The 23,329-nt window shown below is 42.9% G+C and overlaps 2 protein-coding genes across 2 annotated transcripts in view; both read left to right on the forward strand.

Moving 5' to 3' along the window:
* LOC112221839 (inactive dipeptidyl peptidase 10) overlaps positions 1–10,352 on the forward strand; it is a 35,516-nt gene extending 25,164 nt beyond the window's left edge. Inside the window, exons 15-25 of the mRNA XM_024384215.2 lie at positions 442–489; positions 1,461–1,579; positions 1,680–1,727; positions 1,934–2,032; positions 6,540–6,606; positions 6,907–7,101; positions 7,205–7,259; positions 7,408–7,507; positions 7,601–7,659; positions 9,032–9,104; positions 9,247–10,352. Of these exons, the coding sequence (XP_024239983.1) occupies positions 442–489; positions 1,461–1,579; positions 1,680–1,727; positions 1,934–2,032; positions 6,540–6,606; positions 6,907–7,101; positions 7,205–7,259; positions 7,408–7,507; positions 7,601–7,659; positions 9,032–9,104; positions 9,247–9,470 (1,087 nt within the window). The 3' untranslated portion in view covers positions 9,471–10,352. The remainder of the gene's footprint in view (positions 1–441; positions 490–1,460; positions 1,580–1,679; positions 1,728–1,933; positions 2,033–6,539; positions 6,607–6,906; positions 7,102–7,204; positions 7,260–7,407; positions 7,508–7,600; positions 7,660–9,031; positions 9,105–9,246) is intronic.
* Positions 10,353–10,879: 527 nt separating this feature from the next.
* Positions 10,880–22,856, forward strand: LOC112221841 (citrate synthase, mitochondrial). Its single transcript, XM_024384216.2, has 11 exons — positions 10,880–11,052; positions 13,440–13,487; positions 13,811–13,918; positions 14,434–14,499; positions 14,891–15,022; positions 15,564–15,752; positions 16,377–16,579; positions 18,415–18,544; positions 18,754–18,855; positions 19,095–19,304; positions 19,555–22,856. Exons 1-11 carry the CDS (start codon positions 10,996–10,998, stop codon positions 19,726–19,728), a joined length of 1,419 nt encoding a protein of 472 aa, XP_024239984.1. The 5' UTR covers positions 10,880–10,995; the 3' UTR covers positions 19,729–22,856.
* Positions 22,857–23,329: the final 473 nt, after the last annotated feature.

The following is a 23,329-nucleotide window of genomic DNA, read 5'->3' on the forward strand; positions in this document are numbered from 1 at the left end:
CAAAACGTTTACAAAACGTTCAGTTTTACCAGTCAGGAAACTCATGGCTTCGTTCCCACAACCAATGTGAAACCAAAAACATACCTTCCCACAACTTCCAAGGAACCAAATGTGCTAGCTGGGAATTGCCCATGTGGTGGCTGGCATGGCTGTTTGCCTCCAAGCAAGACACTCATACTGCACAGCATTCATATACTGTACATTCCGCTGTATAGACAATGGAGTCAAAGTGAGACTCAAATCACTGGACATGTTCTGTAATTCACCCTTATTGAGAGTGTCTGCGAATCAACTGATACCATGAATTTGTTGAGTGAAGCGTGTAAATCATAAATACCAGATGGACTAACATACAGTATCTCCACATCCAGCGGTCCTGGAAGATGGGAGTTGATTGACTGTTTCCTATTGACTGCATCACTATGTCTTCTCCGTTTGCAGCTACTTCCTCAGCACAGAAGAATCCAGACAGAGCAGACATCTGTACAGGTGAGGCCACCTCCTGTCAAAAACGATTTGATCCCGAATTTCCTCCTTTGAAGGCGAGCTGGCTTTGACTGATGAAGTCAAATTGGCTTTATATCCCAAAACGAGACTTTTTAGTTATTAAAACATACCCTTGTTTTACGGAATGTAATTTCCGATTTTTAAGACAAAGATATTAGTTTGGCAGCCAACGAAACAAAACTAGTTACATGAAATTCAAGTCAAAGCAATGGTAGCTCAACAGCTTTTGGGTTTCATGAGAAGGTGGATGGTCAGAGAAGTGAGGTGTGAGCTGAAGGGTTATATAGCGCAGCAGCTGAAGCCATTCCTCTCCAGTGCGCTTTAGGCAGACTGCCCACCTAACACATTTATCAGAGAGGGGACCAAGCCAACTCAGTGCTGTGGTAGAGAATGCGTCCCAAATGGCTCCTTATCACCAATATAGTGCACTACTTTGGACCAGAGTCCTAATGGGCCTTGGTCAAAAGTAGTGCGCTGTATCGGGAATAGGGTGCCATTTGGGACGCAGGCATAAAGACTGATCCACAACCTGTGATTAATGTGCTCAGCTCCCCAGGTTCATTCACCTTATATGTTATATATAGTTTTTTTATTACTCTGCTTTGGGCCTCGCTAGAGGATAGAGCAGAGGGAGAGAAAGGTGTGGTTTAAAGTGGGTTTTCTGGGGAAGGTGTATGCATTCTTTTTTTGTACCCTTGTACCCTTATTTTCAACCTTGGAAGAGTTGTAATTCTTGTTTGAGAAGTCAGTCGTATTCTTGTTTGAGAAGTCAGTCGTATTCTCGCTTGAGAAGTCGACTCAGTAATTCATTTTAGCATTTCTATCAATGTATTATTGTTTAATTAAGGTGTAATTTACAACCTTAGTAAGATATTGATTGGGACAGCTGAATCGTTTCAGATCCATTAGTTCTTTAAGGTATTTGGTCACTCTGTTGTCATCCTCTCTCTCAGTGTGGACCTCGAAGGGATCTTTCAACGCCAGTGTCTGACCTGCTACCTTCTAGATGGTTGCAGCTTTTTCAAAGCAGAGTTCAGCCCCAATCAGACATATTTCACACTTTATTGTCTTGGTAGGTGCCCCACACACACAACCACATCCTCCTGCTTGAATCAAGGATAATCAAATATGTACGTTTTCCTTTTCATTGTCTTTGATCATTGTTTCTCCAGGCCCCGGAGTCCCCAAGGTGACAGTTCACAGCACTAAGGACCCCTCCAGTGAGTTATACAGTCTGGTTTCTCTGACTAGCCTGCTCCACTTTTTCTACCATCAGACACTTTTGACAGTGGCCAGTAGAGAGCAGTATGTACAAACAAACATAACCGGTAGTGAACAATTTAAAGCAGTTTCAGAAACTGGGTAGGGGGAGTAGCTGTGAATAGGCTGTATAAATGTCAATATATGTTTGTATGATCTCCTTTAGCATACATAATTCTGGAGGACAACACACCTCTCTCTGAGGCCCTATATGGGAAGAGACTCCCAGAGACTGTCTTCAAGACCCTCACATCAGACAACCACGGTAAGCGTGTGATATCACTCTGGGCCCATAGTCACAGAGTCTAAAATGATCATTCATATTAACTGACATAACAAAACAGAGACTGTTTTGGGTTCAAATGGTCACAGAACAGACTAGTTCCAGTTATATCAGGCCTCTAAATAACAAGCCAAATATAGAAGCATGCCCATCAAGAAAATACGTTCTTTAATTAGCTGATTAGGGCTCCATGGGAGCGAGTGCCTGATTCATGCTCTCTGGGGAGGACTGTGTGTGTGTGTGTGTGTGTGTGTGTGTGTGTGTGTGTGTGTGTGTGTGTGTGTGTGTGTGTGTGCGGTTGCGTGTGTGTGTGTGCTTTTTGTGTGTGTGTTTGTGTGTGCACTGTACACATACTCAATGAACTAACTCATTGTTACAATGACGCACATGACTCGGGGGAGTTCATTTACTAGTGCTTTAGTGTAGCGCACACAGATTTCAGGGGGAGAATACTGATGAGCTCTGCTACAGTGTACCGTAAAACTTCAATTAAACTCTTGAGTCTTGAATAGCAGCCTGTCCCTTTTGATTGTCGGGCATCAGCACGCATTTCAGCAAATAAACGCTGCGTCTAAATGAATTGTTGACGAGCACCATAAACATTTTTACAAAAGAAGATAAAGGAGAGGAACATCATTGCCATGGATGAAACAGCAGTGTGGGAATAAATGTCTATGGGTGAAGTGAAAGTAGGTAAGGGTTAATGTTGTCAAAACAGAAAATTATTTGATGGTTAAAAATAAAGTAATACGTACTCACGTGCCCCTAGTGGATGGTATTGAAGGCATCTCCTGACATCCTGGGGACCAGGACAAGCATTGAATTCTGAAGTCTATCTGCTGTGATCTTGCTGCAACTACACGAGGTACAAGGCACGACAAGGTGCAACAAGTGAAAGTGTGGTGCGGAAACATGAAATCGGGGGTGAATAGCGACTGCTATGGGTTTGTTCTGATGTTTATACTGGTCACACTGGTCACAGTAAACAGTGCGGTAGTCTTTTCAACCTTTTACTGAGCAAAGGATTTGTGCATTAAGGAAACAGACGCCTGGCTCAAATAGAAGCCTGTCTCTAAAAAGCACCAGTTGTGTTCAGTGATTGAAGCAAATAAACACCCTGGCTATTAGATGAAGTTTGAACATATATTTCTCTATACACTACTTGACCAAAAGTCAAACACCTTGACCTATTCGTCAAACATCTCATTCCAAAATCATGGGCATTAATATTGAGTTGATCCCCCCTTTGCTGCTATAACAGCCTCCACTCATCTGGGAAGGCTTTTACTAGATGTTGGAACATTGCTGCGGGGACTTGCTTCCATTCAGCCACCAAGAGCATTAGTGAGTTTGGGTACGGATGTTGGGCGATTAGGCCTGGCTCGCAGTCGGCATTCCGTTTCATCCCAAAGATGTTCAATGAGGCTGAAGTCAGGGCTTTGTGCATGCCAGTCAAGTTTTTCCACACTGATCTCGACAAACCATTTCTGTATGGACCGCTCTTTGTGCACAGGGACATTGTCATGCTGAAACAGGAAAGGGCTTCCCCAAACTGTTGCCACAAAGTTGGAAACACAGATTTGTCTAGAATCTCATTGAATGCTGTAGCATTAAGATTTCCCTTCACTGAAACTAAGGGGCCTAGCCCGAACCATGAAAAACAACCACAGACCGTTATTCCTCCTCCACCCAGTTTTACATTTGGCACTAAGTATTGGGGCAGATAGCGTTCTCCTGGCACTCGCCAAACCCAGATTAGTTCGTCGGACTGCCAGATGGGGAAGCGTGACTCATACAGCTGGCTGATTATATGATGTACAGGCAGGATAGAACAGCGTCGTCTGGTAAGACCAGTCTATGTATTTTTGTAAACAACAGCTGGTGCACGATATCTAAGGAAGTCTTGAGCCATTGCTCGCCTGAGGTAGAGTTTCTCAGGATAAGCTGCAGACGACATTACCTACCGAGAGAGTTTTCATCTATATTCTTTGTAGCTGTTTCCATACCACCACATGTTAAATGTCCAACCAGAGGGAAAAGAACTCTGGACAACCTATACTCCACACACAGAGACGCATACAAAGCTCTCCCTCGTCCTCCATTTGGCAAATCTGACCATAAATCTATTCTCCTAATTCCGGTTTACAAGCAAAAATTAAAGCAGGAAGCACCGGTGACGGGATCAATAAAGAAGTGGTCAGATGAAGCAGATGCTAAGCTACAGGACTGTTTTGCTAGCACAGACTGGAATATGTTCCGGGATTCCTCCAATGGCATTGAGGAGTACACCACATCTGTCATTGACTTCATCAATAAATGCATCGATGACGTCGTCCCCACAGTGACCGTACATACAGTACATACCCCAAACAGAAACCATGGATTACAATTACAACGCAATGAGGGTCCCCAGTCCGGGGTCAGCAACTAGGGTCCTCGCACCAGAGGTGCCACCAAAGTGGTGGGAGCCAGAGGCGGAAGGGGTCTACGTCCTGCACCAGAGCCACCGCGGGAATGGAGATGCCCACCAGGACACTCCACCTTTAAAGTCAGGTTTTGCGGCCTCACGCCCTGGCCATAGAGAGGCTTTTATTCTCTATTTTGGGTAGGCCTGGGTGTGACTAGGGTGGGCATTCTAGTTTCTTTATTTCTATTTTTTCTGTTTCTATGTTTTGGTCGGGTATGGTTCTCAATCAGGGGCAGCTGTCTATCGATGTCTCTGATTGGGAATCATACTTAGGCAGCCTTTTTCCCGTAGTATTTTGTGGGTAGTTATCTTTGTTAGTGGCACTATAGCCCTAGTAAGCTTCACGGTCGTTTCTTTGTTTCTTGTTTTGTGGGCGACATTTACATAAATAAAGGAAAATGTATGCTCACCCCGCTGCATCTTGGTCCGGTCATTTCCACGACGACGCCCGTGACAGTGAGAATGCTATTCATTGACTACAGCTCAGCATTCAACACCATAGTGGCCTCAAAGCTCATCAATAAGCTAAGGACCCTGGGGCTTAACACCTCCCTCTGCAACTGGATTCTGGACTTCCTGAATTTGCCGATGACACAACAGTTGTTGGCCTGATCACCGACAACATGAGACAGCCTATAGGGAGGAGGTCAGAGACCTGGCCGTGTGGTGCCAGGATAACAACCTACCCCTCAACGTGATCAAGACAAAGGAGATGAGTGTGGACTACAGAAAAAAGAGGACCAAGCATGCCCCCATTCTCATCGATGGGGCTGCAGTGGAGCAGGTTGAGAGCTTCAAGTTCCTTGGTGTCCACATCACCAACAAACTAACATGGTCCAAGCACACCATGACAGTCGTGAAGCGGGCACGACAAAACCTATTCCCCCTCATGAGACTGAAAATATTTGGCATGGGTCCTCAGATCCACATAAGGTTCTACAGCTGCACCATCGAGAGCATCCTGACTGGTTGCATCACTGCCTGGTATGGCAACTGCTCGGCCTCCAACCGCAAGGCACTACAGAGGGCAGTGCGAACAGCCCAGTACATCACTGGGGCCAAGCTTCCTGCTATCCAGGACCTCTATACCAGGCGGTGTCAGAGGAAGGCCCTGAAAATTGTCAAAGACTCCAGCCACCCTAGTCATAGACTGTCGTCTCTGCTACCACACGGCAAGTGGAACTGGAGCGCCAAGTCTAGGTCCAAGAGGCTTCTAAACACCTTCTACCCCCAAGCCATAAGACTCCTGAACATCTAGTCAAACTGGCTACCCAGACTATTCAGGGTACTATTTCAGGAAGCTGCCAGTTGAGGACTTGTGAGGTTTCTGTTTCTCAAATTAGACACTTGTCCTCATGCTCAGTTGTGCATCGGGGCCTCCCACTCCTCTTTCTGTTCTACAATATTTACAGCGCCAGTTTGCGCTGTTCTGTGAAGGGAGTAGTACATAGCATTGTACGACATCTTCAGTTTCTTGGCAATTTCTCGCATGGAATAGCCTTCATTTCTCAGAACAAGAATAGACTGACGAGTTTCAGAAGAAAGTGCTTTGTTTCTGGCCATTTTGAGCCTGTAATTGAACCCACAAATGCTGATGATACAGATACTCAACTAGTCTAAAGCAGGCCAGGTTTATTGCTTCTTTAAATCAGGACAACAGTTTTCAGCTGTGCTAACATAATTGCAAAAGGGTTTTCTGATGATCAATTAGCCTTTTAAAATGATAAACTTGGATTGGCTAACACAACATGCCATTAGAACACAGGAGTGATGGTTTCTGATAATGGCCTCTGATTGCCTTGGTAGATAGTTTCCAGCTACAATAGTCATTTACAACATGAACATTGTCTACACTGTATTTCTGATCAACTTGATGTTATTTTAATGGGGGAAAAATGTGATTTTCTTTCAAAAACAAGGACATTTCTAAGTGACCCCAAGCTGTTGAACGGTAGCGTATGTATATATTGTATATCTCAGCTGAGACTGAGTGTGGGCCCACCTTTGTTTGTTTTCATTTAGATCTGCACCTGAAGCTGTCTATGCCCCAGAGGTATGAGGCCAAGCTGCTCCCTCTCCTCATCATTGTGTAAGTTAGTATGCATTATAAATTAAGCTCATCAATGGTGTTATAACATGCTAATGGAATTGTATTAAGCCTCATAACATGAGCCAATATCAAGGATTCACTTGTACAGTTTTGCGGCCTATTACGTAAATTTGAACAGACATTGATTTCCCCATTGTTGACCAACAGGCTAAACCACCAATTGACTTGTTTGGCTTCCACATCCCATTTACAATCTCTAACCCTTGCCCTTTGCTCAGTCCTTCCAAATTGACATTTTTGTCCAAACTAGCTCACCCTGTTCCTCTTGTTGTCACGCAGGGATGGAGTTCCAGGCAGTCAGTCGGTGACGGAGGAGTTTGCTATGGGATGGCCTGAGGTGCTTGCTAGTACTCATGACGTGGCCTTAGCCTGGGTGGATGGAAGGAGTGGCGTCGGCTGGGGGCAGAAGATCAGCAGTGTGGATCCCCGCAAGCTCAGCTCCCTCAGAGTCAAAGATCAACTAGGAGTCGTGGAGTTAGTTACCAACCTACAATGTTATGGGCCTTGATTATATATACTAAAAATGGTTACATAATGTACATATTAACTATGATGTTGTTTGTTTGGCCCCCCACAGGTGGTTGATGCAATTGCCTTACATTGATGATCGGCGGATTGCCCTGTATGGCAAGGTTACTTTGTTTACTAAGAAAACATTGAAACAATGTTATCTGGTCATCTGACCAAGTGCACACATCGGTTCCATATAATGTACATAATGTTGCAAAAGCATAAATCATAAGTATTTTTGTTTTATGTTGCTCATGTTATTCTCTACAGGCATTTGGTGGTTATTTATCCCTCAAGATGCTAGCTGCATCTGACCAGCTGTTTAAATGTGCAGTCGCTGTTGCTCCCATAACAGACTTCAAACTCTACAGTGCGTGAAGACCATATCATCATTACAATAGTGTCAAACCTACTAGCACAGAACAGCCATTAATTCTTCGCACACTTGTTCTACCATTTATAGATGCTGCCTTTTCAGAGAGGTATCTAGGTCCCCCAGCTAAGGAGGAGCACACATACTTGGTGAGGATCATCTTTACCCACAAACACCAATATGCTTACTTTTTATTAAATAACATTTTACCTGTATTTAACTCGGCAAGTCAGTACAGAACAAATTCTTATTTACAATGACGGCCTACCCCGGCCAAACCTGGACAGCGCTAGGCCAATTTTGGAAGAAAGGAAGAAACCTAGAGAGGAACCAGGCCCGGAGGGGTGGCCAGTCCTCTTCTGGCTGTGCAAGGGTAAAGATTATAACTGTACATGGCCAAGATGTTCAAACGTTCACAGATGACCAGCAGGGTCAAATAATAATAATCACAGTGGTTGTCGAGGGTGCAACAGGTCAGCACCTCAGGAGTAAATGTCAGTTGGCTTTTCATAGCCGATCATTCAGAGTTGAGACAGCAGGTGCGGTAGAGAGAGAGAGCTGAAAACAGCAGGTCCGGGACAAGGTAGCACGCCCGGTGAACAGGTCAGGGTTCCATAGCCACAGGCAGAACAGTTGAAACTGGAGCAGCAGCAGGTGGACCCGGGACAGCAGGTGGACTGGGGACAGCAAGGAGTCATCAGGCCAGGTAGTCCTGAGGCATGGTCCTAGGGCTCAGGTCCTTCGAGAGAAAAGAGAGAGAGAGTTAGAGGGAGCATACTTAAATTCACACAGGAAACCGGATAAGACAGCAGAGACAGCAAGGGCGGTTTGTCGCTCCAGTGCCTTTCCGTTCACCTTCACACCCCTAGGCCAGACTACACTCAATCATAGGACCTACTGAAGAGATGAGTCTTCAATAAAGACTTAAAGGTTGAGACCGAGTATGCGTCTCTCACATGGATAGGCAGACGATTCCATAAAAATGAAGCTCTATAGGAGAAAGCCCTGCCTCCAACTGTTTGCTTAGAAATTCTAGGGACAATAAGGATGCCTGCATCTTGGGACCGTAGCGTACATGTAGGTATGTATGGCAGGACCAAATCGGAGAGATGGGTAGGAGCAAGCCCATGTAATGCTTTGTAGGTTAGCAGTAAAACCTTGAAATCAGCCCTAGCCTTAACAGGAAGCCAGTGTAGAGAGGCTAGCACTGGAGTAATATGATCACATTCTTTGGTTCTAGTCACAGATTCTAGCAGCCGTGTTTAGTACTAACTGAAGTTTATTTAGTGTTTTATCCGGGTAGCCGGAAAGTAGAGCATTGCAATAGTCTAATCTAGAAGTGACAAAATCATGGATACATTTTTCTGCATCATTTTTGGACATAAAGTTTCAGATTTTTGCAATGTTTACGTAGAAGGATAAAAGCTATCCTTGAAACAGTCTTGATATGTTTGTCAAAAGAGAGATCAGGGTCCAGAGTAATGTTATAATGTCCTTCCTGTCTCTGTTGTGACCCCTCAGACGGCCTCTGTATTGGAAGATGTTCACAAGCTTAAAGATGAGAACTTCCTCTTACTACATGGGACTGCAGACGGTGAGACTTTGCTTTGCTTTTAACATCTACATTTGTCCATGTTTTTTCAGAAATATTAAATTCTACTGATGAATACCTGACCTGCTTACTTGACCATTTGTGTTATTGTGTCTCGTGTGTTTGTTTGGCTTTGGGCATGCAGCACGGGTTCACTTCCAGCACAGTGCGGAGCTCCTGAGCCGTCTGGTGAAGGTAGAGGCCAACTACTCCTTGCAGCTGTACCCAGACGAGGGCCACACCCTGAGAGAGCAGCGTAGCATCCAGCATTTTCAACAGACCCTGGTGCACTACCTCCAGACCTGCCTGAGACATAACACCCTCCTGGCCTCCATAGAGGAGCCAGATGAGGATGAGGAGGACTACTAAGTACTCTGGTACTGAAGAGACATACTGAGAAGTGAGGACTACTCTCCTATGCATTACCCCAGGTCAGACTACTACTAGACACTAGTCTCTTCACACAGCAAGAACACCGGAGTGGAGATGGAACAAGAATATCAGATCACAGCTGAGCCTACTGTACCACTTATGAGTAACTTTGGGAATATAGCATTTATTTTGTCTGTGCTGTTTGAATTGAGTCTGCGCTGATTGTTTACATTGTGTTGATCCATTATCAAAGAAGTGACCGTGGCCAGGTCTTAATGTTGATTCTTCATAATGTTTACAAAATAGTCTAAACATGCATGTCGTAATGGCTGCATGAAGTAAAGTGGTTTACTATTCATTTATGTTTTGTTATCCTGCAGATCCTAATTTGGTTCAAATCAGCCTGTGTTGCTGTTATGTAATGCATATACAGAAGGGGCCTACTGTCACTCAAAATGTGCCAAATACATTATATGTTTACAAGCCTATTCATTCACCATGCAAACTCTGAGATGTATCCAATCTTGCAGATGTTATAGACTTTGTATTTCCCATGCTTTTTGCACGATTCTTTTCAACAGTTGTATTTGGTAACTTTGGATGGATACAATCAGAATGAGCAAACCCAACAAAATATAAAAGCACATTTCTTGGACATCTATTTCAGAAGTTAGTTATGTTTTTCTTTATTTAATTTGATAGTCATGTATACTTTGTTGTTCATTGTATTGTGTACTGCAACACCTCCCAATCAAAGCCATGGAACATCCATGGTGCACTGCATGTAGTCTGTTTGCAATTGAATGCCCGACTTGAAATGTTTCCTTTTTGTTTGTTTGACTAAACCCTTACAATAAAGAATCAAGTCATTGTTTGCAATATTGTTTCGTGAGTTTCCTGGAAAAGCTCCCCATCCACTGACGGCTTTGGAGAGGACAAGTGGAGCCTCAGCCAAAGTACCAGGTTTGAAATAGTGAACTGTCTGTTGTGTCACGCAGAATTTCTTGCAACTGTCTCGTTGGTGCCAGGTGCTTTTACCCTACCCTCCCTAAACCCCAACAGCTGTAACCCATAGATTTGGCAAGAATATGGCTGTGCATTTTCCCCATATTGCTTATATGTATCCAATTCATTCAGATCTACACCTGGAGTTTATATGGTCCTGTCCAGAAACATCCCCTGACCATACTTGAATAACAGTTTTACCACGGAGTTTCTCTACCATCTTTGGTTTTACTCTGACTCAATTCATTTAAATTGTGTGACAGACTGAAACGGAAACGTGTTCTCATACATACCCCAGTTTTCCGTCTGCCTTAGCCAATCGTTTCGATTGATAGAGACACACACGAGTCTCAACTGACCAATCAGGTTACATTTCGTTACAACCACCATCCAATCAACGATACGCCTACATGCGGGCCCCAATCCATCTTCAACCTTCAGTAGTGCTTTTTCTGTCGGGCCACCTTCAACCATTGACTTTCGAAATACAATAAATTATATTTTCTCCACAGACACCATGTCCTTTCTGACTACAGGTATCAGCAGGTTAGCGCCAAGACTCCTTAATTCAAAGGTAAGTCGAGGCAAAGAACATATCCCAAGTAGGGTGGACGCGTCAGTGTTAGCTGTAACTATAGTAGTTTGCTTGCATTTCAACTAACGTTAGCTAGCTAACAGTTATATTTTCGCCAGGGAATATGTTGGTTGTTATTTTCAAGCACATTCATGTACGCTAGTAGTGGCTACACATTGCCACACAGTTTTGGTGCTTGGCAACGATGGTCCTATTTCTTGTAAACGATTTTTGTGTTGGCACTGGCGCGTTTCGTCAGTTTGTTAAGGTTATCTGCGAGCTAGTCAGTTGACACAGGAGATGGCACATGCTAGTTAGCTACGATTAGATAACTGTCAAACATGACCCTCCTCAGGCTGTGTCTATCCTCTCACATGGAATTAAGTTGAACTGCACGCTTGAATAATCCAACATCTTTACTATTTCTTATAGCTAGCTACTATTACTGCCAACAGTTAACAGTTAATTGGCTGGCTAGTCAACATGCTCATCCACATCTTCTTATTCCCTTCATTTGACCTTCAGCCCTAACATGTCCATTCATAGCTATTAGCCAACACAACAGCAACTTTCTAGGTTTGTTCATTTCCAGGTGTTGTATTATTGCTACGTCTCTCCATCTTGCTAGCAATGTAGCAAGAATGGTAAAAAATGGTTTCCACGAGTTCATCCGACTCAGGGGAAGTAGATAAAGGGCCTCATGGCCAAAATCCCTAAGTGTCCCTTTAATTTAGCTATCTAATAAGTCTATGCCTGTGTCACGCTTAAAAACACACATTGATTAGAATTCTGTCTTGTGTTTGTTTCATAGAGGTCCGTATTGATTCCTGGGTGCCACTGCTACCTTCCTGGTTAGGCGTCAGATTGTAACCTACAGTACTGCTTAATCAATTAGCCTCCTGCCCAGATATTTCTATTTCCAAGACAGCTGACACATCACAATAATCCCCTTCTTTGTGCCACCTTCTTTGGACTGTGCACCTTCAACTCCTCCGACAGAGATGTTGCCTCAGGATTTTGTTTCTCTGAACTTCGTACAGAGTGGAAATTCCTTGTCAATTATCTGAGCATTGCAGTTAGGAATCTTTGAAATGTCTTTGATTTACCAGAACCTATGTCATTATATCAGCTAGAATTTGATGTTCAGGGACTGTCATTTGAGGGAATTTGTAGGATATTTCAGTATGACTCCCAGTAGGCCTATCCAAGGGAATATATTATCCATTAAAGCAGACCACTTCAAATGTTACATGTTGTAAGTAGACATATGCATAGTGATTTAAGACGGTGCTTGCCCATTCAGAAACTTGGTTGCATTTCTTCCTAGTTCCTTTGTCAGCGTTGTCTTGTAAAGGTTTGTTGGCTAGCCTGTTCAATACCTTGTCTATTTCAGTTCTGCCAGATGGTCCTCTTATCCCTTCTCCAATCTCTTTTTTGTGCGTTCTCTGCCAAGGATTCCTTGTCCTCCTGACTGTCATCCATGATTGTGCTACTATTTAAAAAGGCAGGTCCTGCTTGTTTCCTTCAGCACAGACAGTGGGTCAGATGGCTTGCATACAGAGCAGTCCTTCTCAGATACTCCACACAGGCCTCTTTTAGATTTTTCTATGGTTGATGTTGGATTGTAGCTGAGGTTTTTGCGTAAAGCCACAGGTGATGTTAAATCAGTAAGGATGTTGATTGCCCTATCTATAATCCAGGAATGGCACTGCTCTGGAGTTAGATATCTAGGCCAGGGCTCATCAACTACATTCAGTGGCGGGCCAATTTATTATTTTTTGTTCTCGAGCGGATGGTCAGGGGGCCGGAACATAATTACATATCTCTCTATTATGCGTGGGAATACTTTGTAACAGATTTCCCTAATTAAAATTGCTTGGGGATGTTTTGCAGGTGTTTTTACAGTCTTAATGTCCAACAATAAAAATATGAACTTGGGGGGGGAATAAAATCACTTGTGGCCCAAATTCTGCCCGTGGGACAACAGGAGAACCCTTATTTTGTATATAACGAGGCAAGTCCGTTAAGAACAAATTATTTTACAATGACGGCCAAATCCGGACAACACTGGGCCAATTGTGCGCCACACTATGGGACTCCCAATCACGGCCGGTTGTGATACAGCCTGGATTCGAACCAGGTTGTTTGTAGTGACGCCTGTAGCACTGCAATGCAGTGCCTTAGACCGCTGCGCCACTCGGGATATAGGCTAACTGAGGAGCAGCAAGCAATCAGGATTTCATGATACTGTCAGCTCAATGATTCAATTAGGCCTAGTTTTAGTAGATGCAGGTATTACAGTTTGGAAATGGGAAAGCAGACAACTCTGGTTTTTGACCATATATACTCAGGCTGATGTTTCCTGATACTTGCGTTTTCCTCTGCAGAATGTCACCTGCATCCTTGTGGCGTCCAGACATGCCAGCTCCTCAACAGTAAGCACTATCAGACTACCTCTTCAAGAGAACTCATCAATTTGCCCTTTATTATCATCATTGTTAATAAAGCATGATGTTAATCTGTTTTAATAGGGGTTGACTAAAAGAGATGGTTTCCCTCTCTGTTCTCTCTGTCATTATGTACCATGCGGAGAACTTTATAAGCCAGTGTCTTTCAAGTGAATGTTTTGGATCTAATGTTTGTTTGACTAACACAAAAGTTCACTAGGCTCTCTGTAGTTGTCTTTTTATATAGGCTGTTTTTGAATTGATGTAATTTTTGACTGAGCTTTTAGTGAGACATGTCTGTGTTTTTGCAGAATCTAAAGGATGTTCTAACAGACCTTATTCCAAAAGAACAAAGTAGGATCAAAAGCTTCAAACAGCAGTATGGAAAAACCAACATTGGATCGATCACTGTTGATATGGTAAGTAACTGACCCATATTCAGTAACTCAGAACCTGTTGTTGGTAAAACCATACAAGAGAATCAGAAAGGCTTTTGATGTAGAAATAAACCACATACAGATCAGAGAAACCATGGTATAACCGTTTTCTAAATTCCACCAGATTGGGTCTGATGTTGCCCCTCAGCCATCTCCCTTTTAGCATACTAGAGGTCATGTGATGTCACATGTCTAAGCCAGTTCCCTGCCAGCTGAGCACAGTCATAGCTGAGTCACAGCTCTTGCCTCACACACCATTTATCACTGCAGGCTCACTCCAGGGTCACACACACCTCCGCTTTGCCTGTGTCATCCACGCATGTTTATCATTCACATGACCTCTTCACCCTTATTATGCCTTTGAAGAATGCAGAAGGATTAGGGTCATGGTTCATCTGATTCCATGCTATTTCTGGACTGGTCAAAGAGCAAATCAGTCTAGCCTTAATTGAGCTTTCTGTACCGAATGTAATTTGTGTTTGTGTGTTGTTTTACAGGTCTATGGTGGGATGAGGGGCATGAAGGGTCTGGTGTACGAGACCTCAGTGCTGGATCCTGATGAGGTGTGTTTCCTGTCCTCACAACACACACACTCCATTAAACAGTAACACCCACAGAATAATTGAAGTGTTGACGCTGAGCACCATTAACCTTTGTGTGTAAGCCATATAGGCACTTATCTAAATTGCTTCTGATTACATGCATTGAATTGTAAAATAAATTGGTGTCAATGGAAGTGTTATCTCACTGGTCCTCCAGTAACCTCAGCTGGTGGCAGTTAAGAGTCCTAGAATGTTAAGATATTCCAAATAATTATGTTGATAAAGCTGCATTTGCAGTAACTACTGCCCCTTTGTTGTGGTTTGTTGTGCCATCATTTTAGACTACGCTCATTTGCCATATATGATGACTATATTAAGCATGACTCCTTGTACGTCCTGTTCCTTTCATTAGGGAATCCGTTTCCGGGGCTACAGCATTCCGGAGTGTCAGCAGCTGTTGCCCAAGGCTCCAGGAGGTCAGGAGCCACTGCCTGAGGGCCTCTTTTGGCTGCTGGTCACAGGACAGGTCCCCACAGAGGAACAGGTGTGAAGGGGCTAACACTGGATGGGTTAGAATGGGAGGATTGTTTGCTCAAATTAAAAAATGTATTATTATATATATATATATATATATATATATATATATATATATATATATATATATATATATATATATATATATATATATATATATATACACAAAGATGACCAATCAACTTTTTAAAATGTGCTTCCTTGTAGTGAAACAGAGAATTATTCAGAAAAACTACCAGAAGTAGTGTTTGCTGCAGCACTGTCTTGAAGCCACCTTAAGAGGTCTAATTTGACCTTCATATGTCTCAGCTAGAGGAATTTCCTATGTTATTACATACTACAAGCAAGTTATTTTATGGTTTAGGAGGAAGGCTTGGCAACAATCGAGTTTTACTTTTTGTTCCTGATGATTCACATTGAAGTTCTACAACCGTAGCCATGTGGCGGGGATTTATAGTGTTTGGGATTAAAGAACATTTCCGTTCTGACTTGTGGCATTTTTATTGTCCCTATTTGAACCCGCCAATCCTATTTGCATCCCATCTTTTCAGGTGAGCTGGTTGTCCAAAGAATGGGCTAAGCGGGCAGCACTCCCCTCCCACGTGGTCACCATGCTAGATAACTTCCCCACCAACTTGCACCCCATGTCCCAGTTCAGTGCTGCCATCACAGCTCTGAACAGCGAGAGCAGCTTTGCCCGGGCCTACTCTGAGGGCGTCAACAAGGCCAAGTACTGGGAGGTGAGTCACACACACAGAATCTTCACAGACCTAGTATTTGAAATCTTTCAAATACTTTGGCTGTGTCTTGATTGAGCTTGCCTGGCAAAATGAATAACAATGGTCCCGAAGGTGTAAACTTCGCACATCTGGCCCTCTAGGCGGGCTAAAGCTGACGATCAAAGTACTTCAAAAATGTAAAATACCATTTTAAAACCCAGGTTTGCATTCATTACATTACACTACAATGCAGTACAGTCAGTTGTGGGTAAATGCATTAAAGCAGAGGGTGATGCTGGATGGATGAGTCATCCTCACTAAAGTGCTTTTCAAGTGTCTGTTCATTCTTTAATGGCAAATGTTAACATGCACACCAGGTCTCCCTTGAAAAAGAGCATATATTTTCCTCAACTTCCTGGTTAGAATAAGAGGCTAAAATAAATCAACACCGTTTCTTGCGGGGTGCAAGGAATTACATCCCCAGAATTCGACAGACAGTCTAGAAAAAGCTCACAGACCGAAACGTCAACAGAAAATAACTACACTTGCAGAAGTAATTGTGTGATTTATCATGTCGTTCAGTTAGATCCTGTGGGAGATAGTCTACTGACTGTTGATTAAACTACCTACCCTACTCGTTTCCAGTTCATCTATGAGGACTCCATGGACTTGATTGCCAAGTTGCCGTGTGTTGCTGCTAAGATCTACCGTAACCTGTACCGTGAGGGCAGCAGCATTGGCGCCATCGACTCCAACCTGGACTGGTCCGCTAACTTCGCCAACATGCTGGGCTACAGCGACTCTGCTGAGTTCACTGAACTAATGAGGCTCTACCTTACCATCCACAGGTATGGTACTATGGGCCAGTTTCAGATTAAGCTGAAGAATTTCCATTTTAAGTAGGTTATTTTTTTCAGGACTAGGTTGAAATTGTCTGGGAAACCAGTCTTAAGGATGTACATTTCAACCATTATTACCATCTAGGTGTATTTGGGCCATTGACGGAGCCAAAAATGAACGCACGCCAAATGCGGGTAGATTTTGGCATTGGCGGGTAAAGATGTCTATTTCACCAGCCATGTTGGAGGGTGGTGTGCTCAGGGTTCCACAGTGAAGCGTTTCACGTAAAATAGAGTTAGAAGTTAAATATGAGCTCATTTAGCTGTTTTCAAAGCGTTTGGCCTTTTGTTTCATGGCTGGCAGCTAATCACACAAAAAACTACGAATCCTATAATGTATATCCCACTTCACGCAGCAACACTGCCTGGTTGGGAAGCTGTGCGCACTGAAGATTAATTTTTAGAAGAGCTTCTCATGAAAGTTGGTCTAATTTACTAAAGTCTACTAAAGGGAGTGTTTCTCGGCTATTTACATTGTTTTGTTCAATAGCGAGGTTGTTTTTCAATATTTGAGTTTGCTTCAACTGCTAGCGAAGACGCATCGGCTACTAGTCCGATGATCTCACAGGCACGCTGTGACTGACGACTAGAGTTTAAATCTTACTCCACAGACACTAGGATGCGATAATCCAGCACCCCATTGTGACGTGCTGTAGATACGTGGCTCTGAGACCACCATCAGTGGGGGGACACAGCCCCGAATGCTTACCTCCCCACAATTCCCAACCAGCGCGTCTCCGGTACGCGTCCTCTATTCAATTCAAATCAAATCAAGCTTTATTCATACAGCACATTTCAGACAAGGAATGCTAGACAATGTGCTTCACAGGAAAAACAAATATAATTCAAGAATGAAAATCAAAACGGATATATTTACTACACAACAAACATAACAATAAAAAATGAATTTGAATGTGACGGTTGGAGAAATGACTTGAGCTGTGCTGAGAATTTTGAAAGGTATGAATGCCAACGGTCCAATATTCGAGAACATTGCTGTGCATAGGCATACATGTGTTGGGACTATGATGGAGCTTCAAGTGGCTCCAAATGCCACGGTAACCCCCGCCCTTAAAGGGGCAGCTGAACATTTATGTCTTATTAAATGTATATTTTAGTCATTTTAGCAGACACTCTTATCCAGAGCGATGTACAGTTAGTGCAATCATCTTAAGAAAGCTAGGTGGGACAACCACATATCTGAGTCATAGTAAGTAAATTTTTCCACAATAAAGTATCTTTCAGCAAGGTCAGTGCTAGTAGGGGGGAGAAGTCAGAGCTTTTAATTTTTAAATGTATTTATATATTTTGGTTAAAAGGCTCTGGTCACTTCTTACTAGTAATACATTTGATTATTTTAGAAACATTACTAAGCATGCTCATTTTTGTCAACAAAAACCTGCCACAGTGGTTGGTGAAAGAAAAAGTTAGTTTCAGGCCCTGGTCATTGAAACGCGCTATACAAAACCCATGTATTCATATTAGAATGAACCATTATGTCATTGATTTATTTGACTTTTGGGGGGGCAGCCATTTTGTCTATTAAATTATGACATTGAAGGATAGAGAATTGTGAAACCCTCAAATGTATGTTCTCTGCCCTCTAGTGTTCATATATTGCACTTGACAGGACAACAATTCTTTGTTGGACACAATTAAAAATGGTCTTGGATAAATCTGTATTTGAATATAGGTCTGTAAAAACGTTAGTAATAATTTACTGTCAATTCCAATTTTGTGATGAATAACATAGTAACCAACTGTCTCTGGGGTTCCTGTTTTAGTGACCACGAGGGAGGTAACGTCAGTGCCCACACCAGTCACCTGGTGGGCAGTGCTCTCTCTGACCCTTACCTCTCCTTCAGTGCTGCTCTGAACGGGCTGGCTGGACCTCTGCATGGGCTGGCCAACCAGGTCTGTCAATCCTGTCCTCTGCTCCTCTAGAATTTACATACTCTTGACTCACTGACCTGCTCTCTCTTGGAGTCATGAGTGGATAGATGGATAGACATGATCCTTATAAACATCATAAGCAGTCATTGAGGGGCATTATAATAGTATTTCTGTTTTAGCCTTGCTGAGGTTATTAGTGTTTCTCATGTGTTTCTCTGTGTGCCCTGTAGGAGGTGCTGGTGTGGCTGACGGCCCTGCAGAAGGAGATGGGAGGGGAGGTGTCTGATGAGAAGATGAGGGATTACATCTGGAACACACTCAAGTCTGGCAGGGTAAGAGATGGCTCAAAACATTTGGCTTCACTACTATGACACATATTGCCTTACCCACCAGTGACCATAACAGCCTTATGAGGCCATATGGCATCACTAGCGTAGTTTTCAGTTCCATAAAGTATTTGCAAGAAGTAATCCCATGTTGTGCTTCTCGGTTTCAAACATCCCTTGCGTTAAGAACCAGTTAACCCAGAGAGAAGGGTAAACCTTGCTAATCACCCTTCACACCCCCATAGGTGGTGCCAGGCTATGGGCATGCTGTCCTGAGGAAGACTGACCCCAGGTACCAATGCCAGCAGGAGTTTGCCTTCAAGCACCTGCCCAACGACCCCATGTTCAAACTGGTGCACCAGCTCTACAAGATTGTGCCCCCAGTACTGCTGGAGCAGGGCAAGGCCAAGAACCCCTGGCCCAATGTCGACGCCCACAGTGGAGTGCTGCTGCAGGTGAGAGAGATTAGGTGTTCTCCTTAACAATGTCCTATTGTATTGCATATATTGTCATGTAATACAGATGTTTTTTTGGACCACCTTGAATTTGTAAGTGGGCTGTTTGACTGGTCAGTGTTAGTCAGATGTGTTTTAATCAAAAGCATCACAGCACATATTAGCACCTGTGAGTTCAGCCTTTCAATCATCACTGACCTCTGCAACAAACATTTGACCTCTCCCTGATCTATCTCCTTCTCCGCTACAGTACTATGGGATGACAGAGATGAACTACTACACTGTGCTGTTTGGTGTGTCCCGAGCTCTGGGTGTGCTGGCCCAACTTATCTGGAGCCGAGCCCTGGGCTTCCCTCTGGAGCGCCCCAAGTCCATGAGCACAGACGGACTCATGACCCTGGTGGGGGCCAATAAGTCCGGCTGAAGAAGATGAGGGGGAGGAAATACCGTGTGCAAGTGACGCGTTCCTACATCATACTTCCGTGTTCATGTCCCTGGTCTTTTGAATGGGCTTCAAGATCATATCATCAAATTCATTAAAACGACCATTGCGCTACATTTTTGCTCATTTGAAGACCATTCAAAAAGCCTAGAAAAGTTTTTTTTAAACTACAAGGCTACTTGTCGCGTCACTTGCATGGCGTATTTCAAATTAAAGCTGACCTTGCCCCCATCCCCATGGAAGAGATTCAAAGAGAGAGTACAATTTTAATTTTTAAATTAATCCAAAAAGGGCTTTTTAATATTTACATGATTTAGCGCAGGCACGTGCACAGATAGAAGTCAACCTATGCCCAGCTCCTGTCACTTAGCCCTCCCACTCGCCAAGTGCCCTTTTGGGTTGTGGTATAATTTTATTTTTTTGTATAAAGTTTTGTTCTGAACCCATTGCCCGCAAGTTGGTGTGACGTTGTCAAGTTCACCCACCCCGTCCGTTGGTTGCCCCTGATAGTCTGCCCTGTATAGAGCTTGCGCATGCCAGGTTGCACCTTTATCCCAGACTGCCCTGTACTGAGATTGTGTATGCTGGTCTCCAAACATGTATGGCTTGAGATGTGGCCACCGGTCGAGTGTGTGTAAATGTCAACAGTACTACCGCAGCAGCATAACATTTTGATTAACATCATCAATATTCGGTCTGGTTGGCTGATACGTGCAGCGGAGAGAGGCAAAAAGACGGAGAGGAGCGGTTGCATCAACGACCCTCGCTCCGACCCAACTCCATCCCTTCCTCAGTCGGCAGCAACACAGGCAGTCTAGACGCTAGTGATCACACCATATACAAAAATATCCACAAAAGCCACTAGCCAGCCATATATCTTGAGTTAGAAGATAATTAATATTGTTATTATTTAAGAGCATTGAAGATAAATCACAATCATTAAAAAACAATGGAGCTAGCTAACTAGCAGGTCAATCAATGATCTGCTGACAGCTCACCCTCTTTCCCCCATGTCAATCAGGAGGCACTGTAACTAGCTTCCTTACAATATGTGATGAGTGTTTTGCAAAAATTAATGTCTATGCTCAGATTTGGTAAAATGTTCACTACAGAGGCAGTTGGCATGTTCAGAATTTTAAAATGTGAATTATGAGTTGTTTTTTTGGTGGGGGGGCACTTGCCCCCTGAAAGATCTGTGCGAGACTGTGTTAGGTAGGTAATCATGTATACACTTCACCTACAAATATAATTTATTTCCAGTGTTCTCTAACCCCATGCTTCTGGTAATGTGGCCTGGACTGCCCCACCTCGGTATTAGTTTCCACCTACCTCTGTTCCTCAGACTCAAGCCACTTACAGTACAGTAGGCCAATGCAGTCTGCTGGCATCTCATCCCCATGTGCCTGTGAGGACTGGGCTGCACCAACTGATTGAAGATGTCAAGGGGCTTAAGTCTTATGCAATCCAACCTGATGGCTCTGTTTTACCATTGTTTCACTCTGAGCAGTTTGATTTCCAGGCTACATAAAAAATGTAATTTTATGTGGGGAATTAGAGAAATCAAATTGTCATCAATTGAGATTTCACTTGAGTATGTCTTACATCTATATTTAACTTGAGTGGTAGTTTGACATCAAACATTTTTGCTAACTTAGTAAGGATGCAAGTAACTTTTAATTTGAGTCACATTTTTCTGCTGATGTTTGCTGAAGCGTCAATATTGTCTGGAAAGTCTTGCCTAATCTGAACCAACAGGGAAATATATTTTTGTTGTTGCCTGAAACCCTCACCACGTTTCTCTATGCAATTTCTCCCTGACTATACTCTAGCAGTAGCTACACTCCAGTAAAGGAAAAAGGTTCAACCTTGTAAAAGTATCTAACTTCTTTTGAAGATGTTCAATATATCCAAGGAAGAATGCAAATCAGTAAAAAAAAAATATATTAAAAAAAGTACTGCCCCTTTAAATCTTTTTGTCTCACCAGATTCCCTGACTTCAATGGATTTAACCTTGAACACACCTCTGATCAAAATAACCTTTTTTTAGTTGTCATTCAACTTGTTTTACATTCTTTCCTTTCATTTTCTGTCTGGGGATCTTTTGAAATGTAGGATTGATATGTGTAGGTAGGAGCATATGATCGAAGACCTTTGGTTGTAGCCTGGAGTACCCAAAAGCCTGATAGTAATGGCATAGACTTATATATTGGAAGGATTGAGAGAAGGACATGGCGTTCTGCTTTTAGTATGTGCTTGAACATAAGTATGCAGCCAAGAAGAGCTTTTTATCTGTTGTGGTCCTGTCTAATTTTGGAGTATAATGTATGTTAATTATGCCCCAGAAGAGTGCTATAGGAAAACCCCTATTTTGATTTAGTCCTTTTTTAGAGGTTTTGGGTGTTGACTGAATAACCATGTAATGTATAGAGAGGATAATCCTATAGTGGGTACATCATTTGTAGTTTTATTTATACTTTGTGTATATAGTTATAAATATGTATAGCTTGAATGTATGAGCTCCTACGCAACCATATTGCTCAGTCATACAGCTGTGTGACTTCCAACCAACCTCACTCATCACCATATTTCAGTTTTACATGTTTTGAAAGTTACTCTTACAATGAAGTAGATGTACGTACTCTGGCTGTCTTGTAAATAAATCTCTTGCCCATTTGTATGGGCTTCTTCTGCTGCTAAGTGGATGTTTGCTTTGACTGATTCAAGCTGGCTCTCAGGCCCATAGCAGCAGTCGGTCCATAGCAGCTTTCCTTGCCTGCTTCAATATAGGATTATCAACACTCCATCTTGTGTCGCATCAGTGGGACCCTGCTCACTTGAAAAACAAAATAATCCATGTTTGACTTTTACTTCAATTTTATATGCCTTTTGTCTCTTGGGTTTCACATTTCAGTTTTTTTATTTTCTTAGTTTGTCTTGTGGAACATCTGGTTGTTTCTGATCAAAGCAGGTGTAGGAGACTGAAACCAGGGAAGAGCCATTGAAGTTGGATGCATTTGGGAAACTATAGCGGGATGGGGCTGGATATGTCAAATGGGAGAAAGGAGCCGAGGACAACAAAAATGGAAAACCAATAAATGATTTTAATAACACTTGGTGTCATGTTTTTACTAGTGTGTAAAGAGGTTGGAAACTGACTAGCTTTATTCAATAACAGATGGAAAATTCCAAAGTCACTGGTAATCCATTCCTGGATGACAGGATTTTGATAGTCTGGGATTTCTAGGTGTTGAAATTAAGGAATATACTGTGCATGTAGAAGCACACACAACCAGCCGGTTTACCATAAGGACAGTGTCAAATCTGCCTCTGTGAAGAACTGCAGTCATGAGAGCAGCCAGAGGATAATGTTACACACACTGAAACAACCAATTAGTGTCAACCGCTGTTGCATAAGGCCCAACTGTAGTCATGAGGCTCTGTTTACAAGGCTAGATAGCTGAATTATTAACAAGGAAGTGGGGCTTTTAGTGAACTTCATTTCATGTCCTCCACAATTGATATCGTTCTGGTTAGGTGAAGTATCATGCAATATGCAAGTAATTGTTTTTCTTATTTTGTGATT

Source organism: Oncorhynchus tshawytscha, linkage group LG22, assembly GCF_018296145.1.
Source record: "Oncorhynchus tshawytscha isolate Ot180627B linkage group LG22, Otsh_v2.0, whole genome shotgun sequence".
Taxonomy (NCBI): domain Eukaryota; kingdom Metazoa; phylum Chordata; class Actinopteri; order Salmoniformes; family Salmonidae; genus Oncorhynchus; species Oncorhynchus tshawytscha.